Here is a 17,756-nt window from a genome sequence, read left to right as displayed (position 1 = left end):
GTTGTTGTTTTTTTCTTATATTTCTGCTGAACCACAATTCAAAAGCAATGTCATGATTTTCACTAAATATTTATTTATTTTTACTTTTGTCCATTTCAACTTATTTCAGTGACAGCAGTTTTTTTCCTTCTTTAACTGGAGAGTATGAATACATTTGAGGATGACTGTAAACACATCTTTCAATCTTGGCTCCTCCTGTCCGGCAGGTGGCGCTGCTGCAGAGAAAAAGCCGCCAAACATCGTTAACTCGAAGAAGAAATGACGTCACCGTTCAAAACAATACTTGAAGTTCCGGCTGACTGGCGCCGCGTCCTCATGAAGATGTCCCAAAATACTCCCGATAAAGACGACCAAACGTCGAGCACCAAAAAGACAATCTCCCTGCCGATCTCCAGGGTGAGGCTGATCATGAAGAGCTCCCCGGACGTGTCCAGCATCAACCAGGATGCTCTGTTTCTCACCACCAAGGCGACAGTAAGCTGCTAAACCGCCGCTTCACTGAGCTAACCAGCCGTTCATCCGCTGCTGCTAGCGGGGGTTAGCACCGTTAGCTGCCCTGTTAGCTGTGAGCTATTCTGTTGAAATAGGCGGTGAGTTGCTGACTTTTTGTATGTGTTTTTGAAGGAGCTGTTCGTCCAGCATCTGGCTCTGTCCTCGTTCAACAACGGCTCCGGGAAAGAAACCAACAGTCTGTCGTACAGCGACCTAGCTAACACCGCGGAGGAGACCGAGACCTTCCACTTTCTCACAGGTGAGGCAGACACACCTGGATGCCGGGTGCCTACAGCCTGAGCAGCAGCTCACAAGGCCCTCAGCCACCAAATCATCAGAGTGACCTGAAATCTTGATGCATCTGAGCTGAGCTATGGTTTAAATATTATTTTAAAAGTTGCGATGTAACCTAAATTATACAACAGCTTGAAAAGTAAGGGTTTAGATAAAGATAAAGCGGTATACCCAGAAGTCAACATAACAGCAGTGAAGCTACATTTAAAACCAAAAGAGGGGTGCAAAACTCAGAATGTCAATATTAATAGATGCAACTAAACAATTGGCATATTTCACTCTGCTGCAGCATCAACACATTCAAACCTATGTTTATTTTGTACTCTTAAAAGTTCTTTACATATAGAGGACTCTTTCTATTATCACAGTTTTACGCTTGGAGAAGAATCTGTGGTATAGATAAGGTCTGTGTAACATCAGTGTTCATATATCCTGTCCCCCGAACACTACAACTTAATAAAGACTTATTTTAAAATAATTAAAGCAGTAAAACGCTAACAGTCAAGTCACCATTATTTATATTGCATATTTTCATCAACTGCCTTTGTGCGTTGTTGTGTTCCAGTAGAAAAATAAGACTGATCTGAAAAGGAACAATTTTAAAGTTAAGATCCAACAGTATTATATTGAATAAAAATTAAACTATTAAAGTTAAGACGAACAATGTTGTCAAATATGCGAATTAACATGACTAATTTAGTTTATATTCTCAGTTAGTCAGGTCATTTTGTTTTTCTATTGGCCAAATATGTGAACACATACAAGGAACAGTGTTTTCTCTACTCTCACAGTACTGCCACAAAATATCATGCATGTCCATTTAAATAAGGGCAGTGGGTGACAGAAGGAATACAAGAGTTTAATTAACTACTACGTACAACTATAGATATGTTTAATAGAGCATGTTTAAAGAGTTTTTAGAGCAAAATTGCAGTAAACCCAAAGTTTCGTGCAAATGCAGTTATTGACACGATGCATGTGACGTAAACAGTATATACAGTTTGTGTATAATATTGTAGGGTCTTGATTTTAATACCTAAAGTTAAGATCTTACAAAATATACACGACAAACCCAATGAATGTAAAAGTTCTCTAAAAGCAAGCATATTGACCACAGTGGAAGAAGAAGAGCTCAGTTTTACCAGTAAGAGACCTCAAGCAGAACCAGGTTGAGGGAGGAAAGGAAAGCAGAGACAAACAGAGAGAATATAAACACTAAACAGGCTGGTGAGAGCAGCAGTCGCAGATTAGAGTTGTGCTACCGGAGAGCCAGAAATACATGCATAACCAGAGAGGAGAAAGCACAAACGACAGCAGTAGTAAGCAGTAAAAAAAAACACACGTAATAAGCAATAAAGAGACAACTTCACGTAAACATAAGTCAATAAAAATGGGTTTTAAGAAGTGTTTTAAAAGAGGTTTTGTCTCCTCAGACAGGTTGTTTCAAAGCTGAGGGGTCCTGATTGCAAAAATACTGTTACCTTTAGATGTAAACCTAGATTTCATGGGAAGAAGAACGATATCAGTCCTCCTCAATATTCAGAACGCATGCAATTGGCCTCCCCAAGAAAAACATGAATGAAGCAAAGAACTTTTTATTGCAAATAACTGGTACAGCCTTTACTCATGCAGCTCAAATCTGACGAATCCCTGTTGCCTAAGAAAACCTGGGTTGATTCAAGAAATGAACCCTGTGTCCTGACTTGCCCTCAGTGACACATACTTTTCTATACATAACATGCGTTCTTGAAAAATAGACTTGAGGACTGTACAACTAAGCAAGCTCAACAAAGCCAGGCTTTCTTTGAGTTAACTTGCTTAACAAAACTTAAATTCCCAGTCGAAGTTAACGAGTATCACGCCGTAGGTATTCCTCTTGCGGCTCAGTGCACATAAAAGGGGATGTTTGATGGGTCATTTGACTCTTCTTCCACACAAATGGACCAATCACGTTCCGCCTACTGCATTCAGAGAAGCAGGTTGTTGTAATGGAGAGCAATGAGGAGCATAAAACTTTATTGTCCTACCACTAAGTGAAGCTATTTATTCCTAATGTGACAGCTGCACATTAGAGCTCATAGTCTTTAAACTTAATACATTCAAACAATAAATGAAGAAGTGCATTTAGGTCTGATGCTGTTCCACAATGAGTGATACTTGGAAATCACCTACGTTAAGTCAAAATAAAATAAATGTTACTGACTCTCTGTGATAAACACCAATAGACTGATGATTTCTCTGACCTGTTTCCTCTTGGCTCCAGTAACAGCAGAGTAAAAGAGACACGAAAACATCTATTTTCTGCATCATAAATTGTTTTTGCTGGTAGTGCTGATGTCCTGTTCATTTTTCATCCTAGTTATTTTGGATGCCCAATTTTTATTATAATATATCGAAAGATCTTAAGGCACGACAACAAAATAGTAGCAAAGAAACAAACTGGTGTCTTTTAAGGTAAAATATAAAGTAGTGTAAAGATTTTTTATTTTATTTTTGTGGCCTTTATTTAATAGGAAATTCAAGAGAGTGACAGGAAAGTGGGGGACAAGAATGTTGGAAGGACCTGCAGGAAAGAGCCCTGAGGGAGACTAGAACCCATGACCTCTAGCCCCTGAACATGGGACGCCAGCTCAACCAGTTGAGCTATCATGAAAATATAAAGTAGTTTAACCAATAGTCATCATGTTTTCTGTGTTAGTGCATGTACTGCCATGAGCTAAAACCATCTGAAGGTTTCTGTAGCTCTGAATTATTATCGCTTCCGTACTAAAAGATTTATTACTACAACTACGCATCCTCCACGGAAACATTTATGGAGGACGTGAGCACAGTTTCATAACACATCATGACTTAATCAGTTCTCAGTCTGACTGTTGCCAAATGTTTTTGCTTTTTTTTAGCAATTAAGATGAAACCGAATGTTTCTCAGAGGACAAGTAATGACTCAGTGTGATGTTGTTGTTTTCTTTTTACCGTGACAGACATCCTGCCGAAGAAGATCTTGGCTCGGGACTATCTCAAGACTTTGGAGCAAATGCAAGAGGAGGAAGGTGATTTTTAAAAAAAGAAGGAAAGCTGGATGAATTTCCCGTCTGGACAGATGTTATCACACGTCCTTGCCTGTCATTGAGAGTAAAGTGGCTGGCACGAGAGACGCTTTGAACTTTCTCAGTGCTTTTAAACACTGACTGAGTTCATCTGTAGGGCTTTTGGGAGGAGTTAGAGGACACGGAGCTGAACGTAAACCCATACGGGATCGATGTGAAATCAAGTGAAGACTGAAAGATCAACTTTAAACAACACTGAGAGTCTTAGAGAAATGTAGACATTGTACCATAAATCTATGATATATAGTTGATGTTGACAAACTAAATTTATGACAATGGCCTAAACAAAGCAGCCATGAGCAAATCAGAATTCCCCTGAGGTTTTCTGCATAATTGATTCCCTCTACAAAGGCATATATTTGAAACTACTATCATCGTTATTAGGTGATACAAACATTTTAGGAGTTCACAATGAGTTTACATATAGCTAGACTGAAGGTTTTCTGGTAGCAAAGTCTTAAACTTTACGCTCGTTTTGCATGCACCGCCATCAGGAGAAGAGAAATGAGCTCCCTCCATGTGAAAGACCGAGGCATGGAAATCCATTCCACGCAGCTGCAGCGCAGATGTCTCAGCTCCTGAGTTACTATCGCCTTTAAAATACGACTGAGTGAACTCTTTATTTTGGGGACGTTGTCAAGCATTATTTTCTGAGCAACTTATGCTGTTACTGATAATAGGTATGATAGTGTAGGTTTATTTTTGTTGTTTTTAAGCGATGCGGTCGTGTTTTGAGCTCTGAGTAGGTAAATACTTGAAATTTGTTGGAACTAATCAAAAAAATACCTCTGTTTTACCAGCGTAACTACAACATAACTGCTGTCTTTCCAAATGAAACATTCACACTCAGCCGAATAGATGTGAATATTTAACGTGTATGCAGCATAGAAGGCATCCTACGTGTGGTTTTGATTTGATATGAAAATAAAGATTCGTGCTGTGTGACATTTATTTTGCACTGAATGCTTTTTTTTTTTTTTTATATCCTGAAGAGACACATGTGAAAGTAGTTTATAAACTCTGAATGGGGTGTTTAACAGCATGCTTATTCTCTTCCCAGCTTCACGAGCATCTTCCTGTTTTTACTAGAGGTTTAATGTGACCATGAAATCTCCACATGCTTCCAAATGACACTCGATTTTACAGTAACATATCCATCAAACACTCCCTGATAACGTGAGGTTTATTTATCTTACAGGTTACATTTTTGGTACATGTGCTGATGACATAATAAGGTGCATATCAAATGTTTTTTTTTTCTTTTCTTTTCTTCTCGTATTACAAACTACAATAATCCTGAGCATGCATTCGCCGGCTACATTGTCGTACATTCATGTATAAATACAGTTCGAATAAGGGGAATCGGCGTCTACGGCACCGTTGCTGTCAGATGAGCTTGCTGAGTCGAAGCTGCATGTTGAGCAGGTTGTTCTCTAAAGTAGAAAACTGCCTCTCCAGGTGGTTCACCATGTTCTCTCTGCCGTCTATGGCGTCCCTCGTGTTGGCCAGATGCTCCTTCATGCTAAATAGGATGAGAAACTGTTAGGATCATATATTTTTGATTCATGGTTTGATCATCTCATATTATTCTCTTATTATCTTAAGGCAGGGATCCCCAACTCTGGACCTCGTGAGCTACTCTACAGGAGGTTTTAGATGTTTCCGTACTGCAACACACCTGACTCAAATGAATGGATCGTTGTGTAGAACTTGACAACAAGCTGTTGGAGATCCATTAATCTGAGTCAGGTGTGTTGCAGTACGGAAACATCTAAAACCTGCAGGACAGTAGCTCATGAGGACCGGAGTTGGGGACCCCTGTCTTAAGGCATAATCAACATAACTTGTAAACAATTGTAGCATGAGAAAACATAGGTGGAAACAAGACTTGGTAGTTTGTGTATATCTTTCCCTGTCACAAGCAGCTATCTGCAGGAGGGAGGAACTGAAGGTGCTCAACAGTTCGGTGCTGAGTGGCAAGTTTCTGCACCTACGAGATAGTACAGGGGTGGGCAATCCTGGTCCTCGAGGGCCACAATCCTGCATGTTTTAGATGTTTCTCTCTTCCAACACACCTGATTCAAATGATCAGCTCATCATCAAGCTCTGCAGAAGCCTGATAACGATCCTAATCATTTGAATCAGGTGTGTTGGAAGAAGGAAACATCTAAAACATGCAGGATTGTGGCCCTCGAGGACCAGGATTGCCCACCCTTGAGATAGTGGAAGAAGGCCCAAGGACACAGAGGAACCAATCAGCTGGCTGCAACACAATCTGTGCTCATCCTCATATAATGGTATAAGTACACTGGATCAGGGAGAGGCAGTCCGTCAGACTTGGTGCCCTGACATTACCCCTGTTGGTGCTAGGGTGAGATCCAGAGCTCTGTATGCTTATTCAACTATCTGCTAAACAAATACATTGAGTGAGACCTAAATATTTTCTCTTATTGCTTCATTAAACGAATGCGCAGGAGCGATCTCACACATAGTTTAATTTCTGGTAGATTGGGATTCAGCTCCGACAAGTAAATATGAGACTTTTGTCAAAAAAAAAAAAAACATGTTCCCCCAAATCCACGACTTTCCAAAACCTGGTCTGTTCTTACATCTCTGCGTTCAATGCTAAATGATCTACAGCGCCAGAGCCTCGTCTCAGCCAGATGTCCCGACAAATGACTGTTGGAAAATACTTGAAATGACTCAGCTTGTCTGGGAGATGTTTCCACTCCGTCTTCAGTCTGTGTTTTTTTTTCCCCTCCACAAACAAGCAACACTGATCCAGGGTTCCCAAGCCCCTCACCAGTAATAATAATTTAGGTCTAGCCCCCACAGCTGGCCTTGGAAGAGTTTTTGGATTCAAGGCCAGCTGGAAATGTCGCCGCTTTCCTTCTGTAGTGTGTGGCTCGAAGCTGTTTATTGTGACTGATCTCTGCAAAGTACAGTAGATTTAGTCTGTATGTAAATATAGATGTGCTAAAACCACAGATACATGTATTTAGTCCAACATCATTAAAGAGGAAATAAGCGGGTAAATATTCACATTATCACCACTTATTCAGCTTCTACACTTTTTATATTGTTGGATTGCAGGTTTCCGAACATGCAGGAGTTTGGCTTTCAAGAAACATTCACAACTCGAGGTTAAGAGATTATATGAACATTATTTGTTCCAGATCGGAGGGGTTACGTATGTTTAGTAGGCTTTAGAGATTACAGCATTGGCCTGTTGCTCCACTACTTTTGTTCACACTGAATATCTCAACAACTGTTGTGTGGCAGCGGCTGAGCAGTCAAACAGTTGCAGCACATAAAACACAACTCCAGGCTTGGGTTCAGCTCTAGCTGCGTCGCTCTCCTGCAGCGTGTTTCTTGTCTGACTAGACTGTCCAATAATGGAAGAAATGACAGCAATATAATCCTAAAAAGAAAACCACTACTAGATAGATTGCCGTGACATTTTGTACAAACAGTCGTGGTCCCCAGAGGATGAACCGGTATTATGTTGATGGTTACCTGACTGAAATCTTCTCTTATCCTGTGAATTATCTTCATGTCTGCTAAAAGATTTGGGACATTGATGGCTCCCAGACTAATCATATACTCTAATGACTCTAATGATCTAATAAGGATTCCTTGCTGTTTAATCTGGAGTTACCATCAGGTCATGATTTCAGTTTGTCTGTGACTTGGAAAATCACTGATATTCTCATCAGCTGACTTTGTGTTTACAGTTGCTTTCATACTAACATGCTGAACTAATGTGGTTTAGTTAGTTCACAGTGAACCTGCGAATTGTCATCTCTGTCTCAATTCAACAGGCTGCTTCTTTTTTAACTGGGATTTAATTCACTAAATGTCTTCTTAAAACATTCTTTTTTTTCAGAAAAGCTCTCATATTTGGGTAAATTTATAAATCTATTTGATTTCTGATTTATGGTGTTTTTCTTGTTTTGTTCTTTTCTTGTTGCTGTTTTTAATTATTTTGGGAAGCATGTTTTAACTTTGTTGAAGAAGTATTAGACAATAAATCAAACTTATCATCATTATTAGGCCTCAGAGAGACATTAGCATGGCTGTAGAATATTAATCTTGTTTCTTTTTTTAAAGAACATGGTTTTTCTTCTCCTTATCCTGGATTAATTCTTTGCTTGTAAAAAAAAAAAAAAAAACAAAAAAAAACTGTGAACATGTTTTCCAAAAAAGAACACAGTTTAAAACGCAAAGATGGACGTCTTTGGAATAGGTGTCTGGGAGAAACGTCTCTCACATCCATACGTCATGACATTTGTCTCAGGTATCTAATCCATCCATCCATCCATCCATCCATCCATCCATCCATTACAAACAAGTTGACACTTAACCAAGCATTGTGATAAAGTGTTGAAAGATAGGGCTGCTGCACTGGATTCTTGAGAACATCCATCCATTATCTATACACCGCTCAGTCCTCACTCATATATATCAGACAAAAGCATGACTTAATTCATGTGTACTTTAAGTATTTTGGGGAAAAATTTTCATTAGCTACCACTGAGCTGCTGCCGGAGCTTGTTTCACCTGCGGCTGTGGTCATAAGAAACCTTTTGTTTAAACATTTTTAATTAGAACTAAAGCTTATAGCTGAGATTTTACCCATTTGGTTATCCATCCATACAGACATGACTTGTTCTGGGATATTGGGGTCAAAGGTCATAAGAACATTTGGAACCTAGAACCTTTTCTTAAAATATAAATACAAGATTTGTACCGTTCCTGAAGTTACTCTGCCCATAGACCAGATCAATAGATTCTCTACAGGTGCCAGTTTCTCACCTCGTCAGGACTCCCTGGTCCTTCCCCTCCTTCCTCTTCTCAGCCAGACCAACAAACACCGTCTCCATGGTTTGCATAGTTTCTACCATGTTCTGGTGTTCTGAGCGGATCCCCTGGACCTCCTCTCTGGCCTGGTAGTCGTAGGAGACTCCTCCCTCCTCCACCCCGCTGGAGGTGGACACGGCCTGCAGCGCGGCCCTGTTCTGCAGGACGAGTAGACGGGACTTGGCGAACTCTTCGGGTCCGGCAATGTTTTCCCAGCAGATCGGAGGGGAAGGCGGTAACCAGAAGCGCTGGGTGCAGTTAACTGGTTTTTCTGGGGTCTCTGTTATGAAGGGGCTGTCGGCGGGGAAGCTGTGGAGCAGGTGCAGGAGAGATGATCCGGATCCCCACTCCAGGTCCTCTACATCTGGCTCCCCTGACACTTGCTCATGGGGAAGAGGACCTGCTGATCCTGCATCCTCTGCTGGGGAACAGACAGCCAACAGCAGGCAGCAGGACAGGCAGAGCCAAGCCCTGCTCGCTGTCCGCTGGAGCATCTCCAAACCACCTGAAACATGGAGGAACAGACTAGCTGGCATCATGACAGACAGTTTATATTCACTAAACATCATCTTCCTGATCCAAGCTATTGTTTTGTTATACAGTCTACATGTCCTGAAGTTCTTTTACCAGCGACAATAAACTAAATACATGCATTTAGGATGAAATTCCAGGACAGACTATGTTGTGTGGAGGACAAACTGAGACAAAGAAATTTCTACTGATTAATACAAAAGTGAAGAATAATGTTAATGCTGTGATTTTCCCTTCAAAATAAAAGTCTAAATGATTTTGCAAAAGACTCAGTTTATGACTTTAGTTGACGGAGATGCACACACAGACAGAAACATTAACAGTAGCTGAAGTTTAGCTTTTTGCTTCCAGCTGTTTGTAGGAGTTTTTCCTCTGAGTTGATTACATATCTGCAGCATCAAGCAACAGCGAGATCCATATGAGCATCTCCAATGTGAGAGATAACACAATACAGCAGTAACTTCATTGATTACTAATAAATTATCCCCGACATGCAGACAGGATCGATCAGGTCACACTTTGTGCTTTTCTTAGTCACTGTTTATCAGCTGCAGTTAAATTATTTTTTACACATTTGAATCCTGAACACCATCCCAGTTGGACATTATTGTACTGAAAACATCTGATCTATCTACCAAAGTCAAACTATTACTCCGTCATATCAGATTGTTAAATTAGGGATATTTTTCTGTTTCACATTTGCAGCAGTGATGTCATTGTGCACATGGATGCATTACAGAGCATGACTTGTCTAATTCTTAAATTAACAACTAAACTATGAAAGCAGGTAGCCGGGTAGCAAAACACATTTTACTGTTGCTGTAGTTTGATAAATTATCATCACATGAGGACAAAATTTTCAATAATGAAATGATAAATAATCTGCTTCTTTAGCCAACATATGAACTTTTTTCCCCTTTTTGTTTCTGTTTTTTGTTACTTTGAACAATAGTCACCGTAGGAAGCAAAATGCAAACTGCATCTCTATTCCTCTGTGTTCATCAGATAATGAGGAACATTTAATGTAAAATAAGAAACCAAAACAGCCTCAATACTACACTGTAAATAGGGACTGCTGTATACCAGTTTTCTATCAGTTTTTTTTGGACAATTTGCTGTTTATTTTTCACCTGATTTTTCCTATTTTGTTAAGCCACAGATTTTAAGTAGTACAAATAATTTAAAAAGTGTTAATTTACTCCATGACTGCTTTTTTTTTTTTTGAAGAAGTCATTTTTTTCTTACAACTTTTGACTGTAAAATGACACCATTTTACTGTATTTAAATCGGCTAAAAACAAACAAACAATAAAAACAGTATTTTACAGATATTTGCATTTATTTTCATTTTATTTATTTATTTACAATTTTGGCAGATTTTTTTTTCAACAGATTGTTTCTGGCATCCCAGGCCAGAATTTTATTTTAATTTTATTTTTAAAAAAATGTATTTAATGTAGAAATAATTATCACCAAGAATGGTCACAACCAAAAGATGCCATATGTTTTATTGTATTGTAATATAACAATAATATATCTTTTTAAAACAATAATTAAAATGGAATCAAGTGGTCTGAGCTTTTGTAATTAACTAAATCCTCTGAAAAGTGACCCTGTCTGGTGTGACTTTTGAAGAAGTGAGAATACAGAATATGTGGTGCAGTTTAGGAGGTTTACTCTCAACATTAGCTGTCATTTATTGTTTCCAAGAAATCTGGCTCCATTGTTTTTCAGTTTAACGTCTAGAGTCTCTTGTCATGAATGTCAGCAAAAGCTTTTGCCTGTTTCTTGACAGATATTACTTAAGGTGTATTTCCTGGCTACTGATCTTCAACCTGCAGCTGATTTTCAATCTGCTTTCAATAACAAGAATTCCTAAAATTCAGTTTTGGCTTTAGAGTTTTGGTGTGTTGGCTCCAGACTTCCAGAGTCTCCATCTGGCAAACGTGAGGAAACATTTCTGGACTCGTCTCTGCCTTTAAAAACGCAACAAACTGAACAGATCGCTCTATAAAATACACCGTGTAGTCGCGATTCTTTAAATTAAAAATCCACCAGGACATGCAGCAGAAAGTCGCGTTTTTATTTCTCACAGTTTCACCCGAACTTTAATTGTTGCAGCTTCGTCGTTGCCAACAATGAAAAACTGCACAGTAGCGAATCACAGAGACTCCTGATCAACACAATAACGCTCACAAACACAAACCTAAGTCCTAATAATTCTATTATAAGCATAAATGATCTTACCTTGCAAAGAAACCGCAGCGGCAGAGCAGTGTGTGTGTGTGTGTGTGTGTGTGTCTGTATGTGTGTGTGTGTGTGTGTGTGTGTGTGTTAGACGCTCCTCTGCTGCCTCAAGTCGTCGGAAAAAGTGAGTCGTTTGACTGCAGCCTGTTACATGCAATCGGAATCACTTTTTACTGGCCCGGCAACAGCTCAGTCAGGAGGGTTTTCCTCCACAGTCTGAGGAGGCAATCATGGAAAAGTTACCGCAGAGAATGCAAAATACACTTTGTAGTTTTAATGTCTCCTGCAAGTGCAAACGTCTCTGTGGAAAAACAAAGTGCCTGTGGTCGTCTCTTTTTCTGCAAATCATGCCTCATAAAAGTCTGTCAGTGTGAAATATCTTTGCTGAAATGTTGTCTTTGGTTTCTTTTTCCCCTTACATCTTTGTGAATGAAGTGGCAGGAGGAGGAGGAGGAGGAGATGAGCTGCTCCTGGTATTTATGAGCCATTTCACTGAGTCCTAAACAGAACCAGTGTTCAATTTGGATGTTTTAAAATTCAAATATTCCAGCTGCTTTCACTGTGCTGCCCTCACTGGACACTGATCAAACTGTTTTCCTTGATTTCAACTAAAGACACAGGTTCTAAAAGGTACCCAAACTGTCCAAGAGCCTGCGATTAACCATCTGTATTTATTTAGTGAATATCCAGGGAATGGATTTATATAGCCAGAGGCTCGCACCCTGACATAAGCAACCAGGAATGGGACATATTTTGGCGCAAACAAGCGAGAGTGTTGTAATTTCAGGGGAGGAAAGGACACGAGGCACAAAACACCAGCCTCTGAGACTGAACTGTGAATTTAGGGATGAATTGTTGAACTTGGACTTTGTAACTCCTATGAAGGGTGGGACTGAAGGACGCCGTATCATATCACCTCTCAGTTCAACAAAAGTCCTCCTGCTGCCTTGAAATGTGAGTTAACGAAACTCGATGGAAAAGTTGGACAAATGTGAAACCAGCTGAGTTCAGTTCACATGATACAAAGAACTTCAGATGTTAAACGTAATCTGTTGAAACTGTCTTCACATTGACTCTATTTACATTTGATCATTTGGAGGAGTCACATTTTCATCTGGCTCCTCTTAGAGCAACTTTATACCCTCATATTATTAAAGTAACAACATGTGAGATCCCAGTGACCTTGTTAAAGCCCAAAGGCTCGTTTCCAGCTAACATTTCTTTTGTTCTACAAATGTTCTGAGAAAGTTCTGCAAAGTTCTCAAAATGCTTTTAGAAGTTTTTTTTTTAGATCCCAGAATGTTCTTCTTAAAGGCAGGATAACGTTCTCTGAAGATTTTTCTCTATTGCATTGAGAACGTCTTTCCTTTGTAATCATGTAACATTGTGGAAACGTTCTATGGAAGAACGTTCTAGATTGTGTTCTTCGGCAACATCCCCAGAACATCCTCAGAATGTGGCAGGAAAAATGTTCCACCTTTGTCAATATACCGCAGTACAGGAACATTTTCTGAAAAACATTCTGTCTTGTGAGGCCTTGATGACATCTTGCAAACATTTTTTAAAAACTTATTTGACAACCGTATTTTTTTTAAATCATTGAACATATTGTGACAGAAACTTCCAAACATCCTCAAAATGCTCTAATTAAAACATTCTGTCATCGTTAACTTTACAGGAACTTTATTTGCAATGAAAAACATCCTTAAAACATTCTTAGAACACTGCATTAAAATGTTTACTTTAAAACATTTACTTTAAAACATTACTTTAAAACATTACTTACACAGATACTATATGTATATATATATATATATATATGTATCGAAGTATATTACTATACTATGCTACTATACTACACTACACTGCACTATACTATACTATACTATACTATAGTATACTATAGCATAGCATACTATACTATACTACTATACTACACTACACTATACTATAGTATAGTAGTACTATAGTATAGCATAGTATAGTATACTATACTACGATACTACACTACACTACACTATACTATAGAACAGTATACTATAGTACAGTAATACTATAGTATAGTATCGTATACTATACTATGCTATGCTATACTATACTATACTATATACTACGATATTATATATTACTAACAGCCAATTAAAAGTTGCAACTAGTGTCACATGTGGTGTGATGTCAGTGATTTTACATTGCATCTGAACACACAATATGGGGGCAACTCCAGGATCCTGTGCTACATACTTGTTGGTCATTGGCAGACATGTTTGTCTCTGAATTTTCTAATTTTCTATCGTCATCAGTTTTTTGTGCTGCTTAAAGTGACGTAATCACAATTAATTTATTGTGACATCTTAAATCTGAATAATTTTTGAAGCACTAGAAATGCAGCGAGAGATACAATGTTATTTGTCTAGTTCTTCATTACATTGGAAGATTGGAATTTGAAACTAGTCTTCATCATGAGTCACATATTTTAGCATTCTTATTACAAGAACTAGATTTACCATGTGTAAAGGCACACAACAGGTTTCCACCATTCAGATTTATAGTATATATAAGTATAAAACAAAGGGCTCTCTAGAGAGTTAAACAAAAGCATGCAGGGAGGTCTTCTATCACACTGATAAGGTTTCTTTCTAATGAACTCCCATCAGCTCATTCATTCAACTCGTTCTTTCACTCGGAGTCAGAACAACTCATGTTTATAAATGCTGAACTGGTCTGAGACAGAAAACTCTGAATCTAACACTAAATTTACTTGAAAGAGGTGATTCCTCTCTGGCTTTGGTTTACAGCTGGTTTTGGCAGCCAGATGTTGTTTTTCAGGTCCTGCGAACAATTTCCAAACCATTCAGAGATCAAAAGGAAGCAGTTGGGATTATCACTTCCGTCCAGATGAAGAAAGTCTGTGTTTCTGTCTCGGCAGCGAAACAACTAAAGTGGAAGAGCAACGGAAATAGTGACACAGTCGTTGGATTACTGCTGCAGAATTTGAAAAGAAAGACATGACTGACTGGGCTTTTTGTGCTCAAGTCTTTGTTCCTACAAAAGGTAGAAATGTCTTTTAGGTTACTTCAACTGCAACGAATCACCAGAACATGGAGGAAACCCGTCTCACAGCAACAGCACAACAACAGGCCCAATCTAATATGACTTGTGGTCACAACAAACAGCCAGAGTGTGTATAAAAAGACACGAGTGTACACTGATCTCATTATTGTGGGTCCCGTGTGAGTTACATTAGCAATATGGTGTCTGCACTGTGATGCCTACCAGGTCTAGTAAAGTCAGTTTTATTTACCACAACGGCTACAATAAATGAAACTCTTTTTAGATGCTTGAGTTGGAAAAGGAGAAATAACACCACAAAAAAACCTATAATGTGGAAAAATTAAAAGAGGAAAACTCAGGAAGAGCAACTGAGGACAAACATGTAAGGCTGCAGCGGCAAAATGACATTATGGAGAAACAGAATGAGAATATAAAGTATACCTAACAAACATACGACAAAAAGAACAACGCTTTCTGACACAGGGCTCTTTTTATAATATAAATAATGTCTCTGTGCTCAAGAATCCACTGCAGCAGCCTTTTCTTTCAATATTTTATCACAATGCTTAGTTAAGTGTCCCTTTGTTTTAGTATTCAACCATTTTGTAAACTTGAAACACACTGATGCTTCTTTACAACATAGCAATGTAAGAAACAAAACAAGATGTGAGCACACAAGTTGGAAACTTTGATTAGATTGACCCTAAAAATATCCATCCATTATCCATTATCTATTATCTATATACCGCTTAATCCTCACTAGGGTCACGGGGGGCTAAAAATATTAAAAGGCAAAATTAACAGAATAATAAAACCATTAGGATTAATTAGAGCATTTAAAATTTAAGGCAAATCAATGATTTAACACAACAATGACTAAAGCCAACAGCCTAAATTGCCTCAATAATAAATAAGAATCAAGTTTTAGATTGTCCTACATGTTATTCCAAGTTGAGGATGCAGAGGGAGTAACTGGATTATCCAATCTCAGTGAAGAAAACCGACACCTGCAGCATAATCTAATCATTTGAGAGTGTTTAATTACTGCCATCATCAAATGACAGGAAGGAAATAATCTTAGGTGGTCGAGAAAAAAGCAAGAATCTTATGAATCAAGATGGATGAATCTGCGTATAGTAAGTCTGAGAGTGAGTTTGACAATTATCATTTTAAGTCCGAGAATGAAATTCAATTTTTAATATATGGTTTTAAATCAATAACATGTCTTTCATACAGGATTCTACTTCTGCCTTCATCCTCATTTGTTCTTTGGGTTTTCATCTTGATCATCTGGACTGAAATCTGGTTGGTAAAACACAACAAACCATAAAGAACTGCTGCTCATATGTGCAAGGCCACTGCTAATGGTGAAGTTGTTTTACAGATCTTGGGTGAGTTGTTTTCTGCATTTCTTTGGCTTTGGGAAACACTGACTGACATTTCCCCTATTTTATGACATTTTATAGAACAAATAACTAATCGATTGATCAAGGAAATAATGAACATATTCATCAACAATGAAACTATTTGTTATTTGCAGCCTTGATCATCGACCTGCTGCCTTATATGATGTCAGATTAGTTTTTTTTTTTTTTACATTTGTTGAATCTGAGTGTAAAATTATCATAGTTAGCACATTGGCCCATTCAGCTAAACTTAAATCCAATACAACTTTATTTATTCATGTCAGGGTGATGTTCGCTGCAGCTTCCAGACAGATCAATAGATAAACGGACATTAAACAAGAAAACAGACCTAAAATCAATCAAACCCTGCAACCTCAAAGACCCACATGTGGGATGTGTAATAACTGGGGCTGAATAATGAAGTGACTTCAAATCAAATTCGTAATTTGAGACAATGCAATTACAAAGGCTGCAAATGTAGATTTTATGTTATGGAGTGTGTCTTAACCAGGTTGATGTTTTACAAACTCATGCTGTCCTCTTTGTGTGTGTGACAGTCAAGGTTTGGATGGTGTCTCATGTGATAATGCTCCAACACGTTTTACATTGTGAATATTAAACTGAAGCTTGACTTGACAGCAAATCAAGCTACAATCACAATATCTGACATCTCCTCCACACTGCTGAGCCTGAGAGACATGATGAGGTTTCTCTGTATCTGCTGGATGAGTAACTAAGGAACTGTTTGCCTCATTATAAGTTGATTGAACTCAGTGAAATTCTCCAAAAAATGTACATGCATGTGCTTCTGTCACACAAAAACTCACAATTAAGTGCTGAAAATGGATCTAAAAAGATGTACAATCAACAGAAAATGCACAAGATAATGATGCAGGAAAAAAACATCCATCCATCCATCATCTATACACCGCTTAATCCTCACTAGGGTTGTGGGGGGCTGGAGTCTATCCCAGCTGACTCAGGCTGAAGGCAGGGGGCACCTGGACAGGTCACCAGTCTATCACAGGGCTACACTTAGAGACAGACAACCAAGCACACTCACATTCACACCTACGGACAATTTAGAATCACCAATTAACCTCAACATGTTCTAGGACAGTGGGAGGAAGCCGGAGAACCCGGAGAACCCGGAGAGAACCCACGCTGCACGGGGAGAACATGCAAACTCCACGCAGAAAGATCCCGGTAGTCCTCACTAGAGGAGAACACGAACTGGCGACCTTCTAGCTGCGAGGCAATGATGATAACCACCTTTCCACCTTGCAGCCCAATTGCAAAAACAGATAACTCCATCTTCACAAACCTTCAGAAAACCCACTTTTCCATCGTCTACCTGAGACAATATCAATCAAACTTAAGCAATCTCTATTTTTGTCATTTCTACTGAGACAAATCCACTCAACTTCAGTTTGATTGATATTATCTCAAACAAACAACAACAGCAAAAAGATTTCTGAAAATCTACAATGATGGAGTTATCTATTTTTGCAAATGAACTCTTCAAATGTTCTCAGTAATCCTACAGTGACATCTAGTGGCATCTATTTGTCTCACTATTGATTTCTCATCATTAAATCCCTGAAACTTGATCTTCTTGTTTGGATCCCTGCAGGATTTTCAAGCAGTTACAGCTGATAATTTATGACTTAAATCCCAATAATGTCGTTCGGGTTCATAAGTCTACAATGCATTTGATTTAATAAACTTTCCGGACCTATTTTTCCAGCTAAATTCCCTCACAGTGTGAT

The 17,756-nt window shown here is 38.7% G+C and overlaps 2 protein-coding genes across 2 annotated transcripts; one reads left to right on the top strand and one right to left on the bottom strand.

The window, feature by feature from the left end:
- The first annotated feature begins 278 nt into the window (after positions 1 to 278).
- Positions 279 to 4,844, top strand: chrac1 (chromatin accessibility complex subunit 1). Its single transcript, XM_008306499.1, has 3 exons — positions 279 to 474; positions 625 to 751; positions 3,768 to 4,844. Exons 1-3 carry the CDS (start codon positions 316 to 318, stop codon positions 3,845 to 3,847), a joined length of 366 nt encoding a protein of 121 aa, XP_008304721.1. The 5' UTR covers positions 279 to 315; the 3' UTR covers positions 3,848 to 4,844.
- Positions 4,845 to 5,046: 202 nt separating this feature from the next.
- LOC103376119 (uncharacterized) lies at positions 5,047 to 11,917 on the bottom strand. The gene is made up of 3 exons (XM_008306489.1): positions 11,531 to 11,917; positions 8,709 to 9,258; positions 5,047 to 5,415 (listed from the first exon to the last, which is right to left on the bottom strand). The coding sequence occupies exons 2-3, from the start codon at positions 9,245 to 9,247 to the stop codon at positions 5,280 to 5,282; spliced, it is 675 nt and encodes a 224-aa protein (XP_008304711.1). The 5' UTR covers positions 9,248 to 9,258; positions 11,531 to 11,917; the 3' UTR covers positions 5,047 to 5,279.
- Positions 11,918 to 17,756: the final 5,839 nt, after the last annotated feature.

The sequence above is a fragment of the Stegastes partitus genome, unplaced genomic scaffold (genome assembly GCF_000690725.1).
Source record: "Stegastes partitus isolate 25-593 unplaced genomic scaffold, Stegastes_partitus-1.0.2 Scaffold46, whole genome shotgun sequence".
Classification (NCBI taxonomy): domain Eukaryota; kingdom Metazoa; phylum Chordata; class Actinopteri; family Pomacentridae; genus Stegastes; species Stegastes partitus.
Note: the sequence above shows the minus strand (reverse complement) of the source record. Positions and strands in the feature narration are given on the sequence as shown.

What these genes read in the sequence shown, in the direction of transcription:
- chrac1 (XM_008306499.1), top strand. Translation starts at nt 316, where the DNA reads ATGAAGATGTCCCAAAATACTCCCGATAAAGACGACCAAACGTCGAGC. An exon ending in TTCTCACCACCAAGGCGACA is followed by an intron (nt 475 to 624) that starts GTAAGCTGCTAA and finishes GTGTTTTTGAAG; the next exon opens with GAGCTGTTCGTCCAGCATCT. An exon ending in GACCTTCCACTTTCTCACAG is followed by an intron (nt 752 to 3,767) that starts GTGAGGCAGACA and finishes TTACCGTGACAG; the next exon opens with ACATCCTGCCGAAGAAGATC.
- LOC103376119 (XM_008306489.1), bottom strand. Translation starts at nt 9,247, where the DNA reads ATGCTCCAGCGGACAGCGAGCAGGGCTTGGCTCTGCCTGTCCTGCTGC. An exon ending in GACCAGGGAGTCCTGACGAG is followed by an intron (nt 5,416 to 8,708) that starts GTGAGAAACTGG and finishes CATCCTATTTAG; the next exon opens with CATGAAGGAGCATCTGGCCA.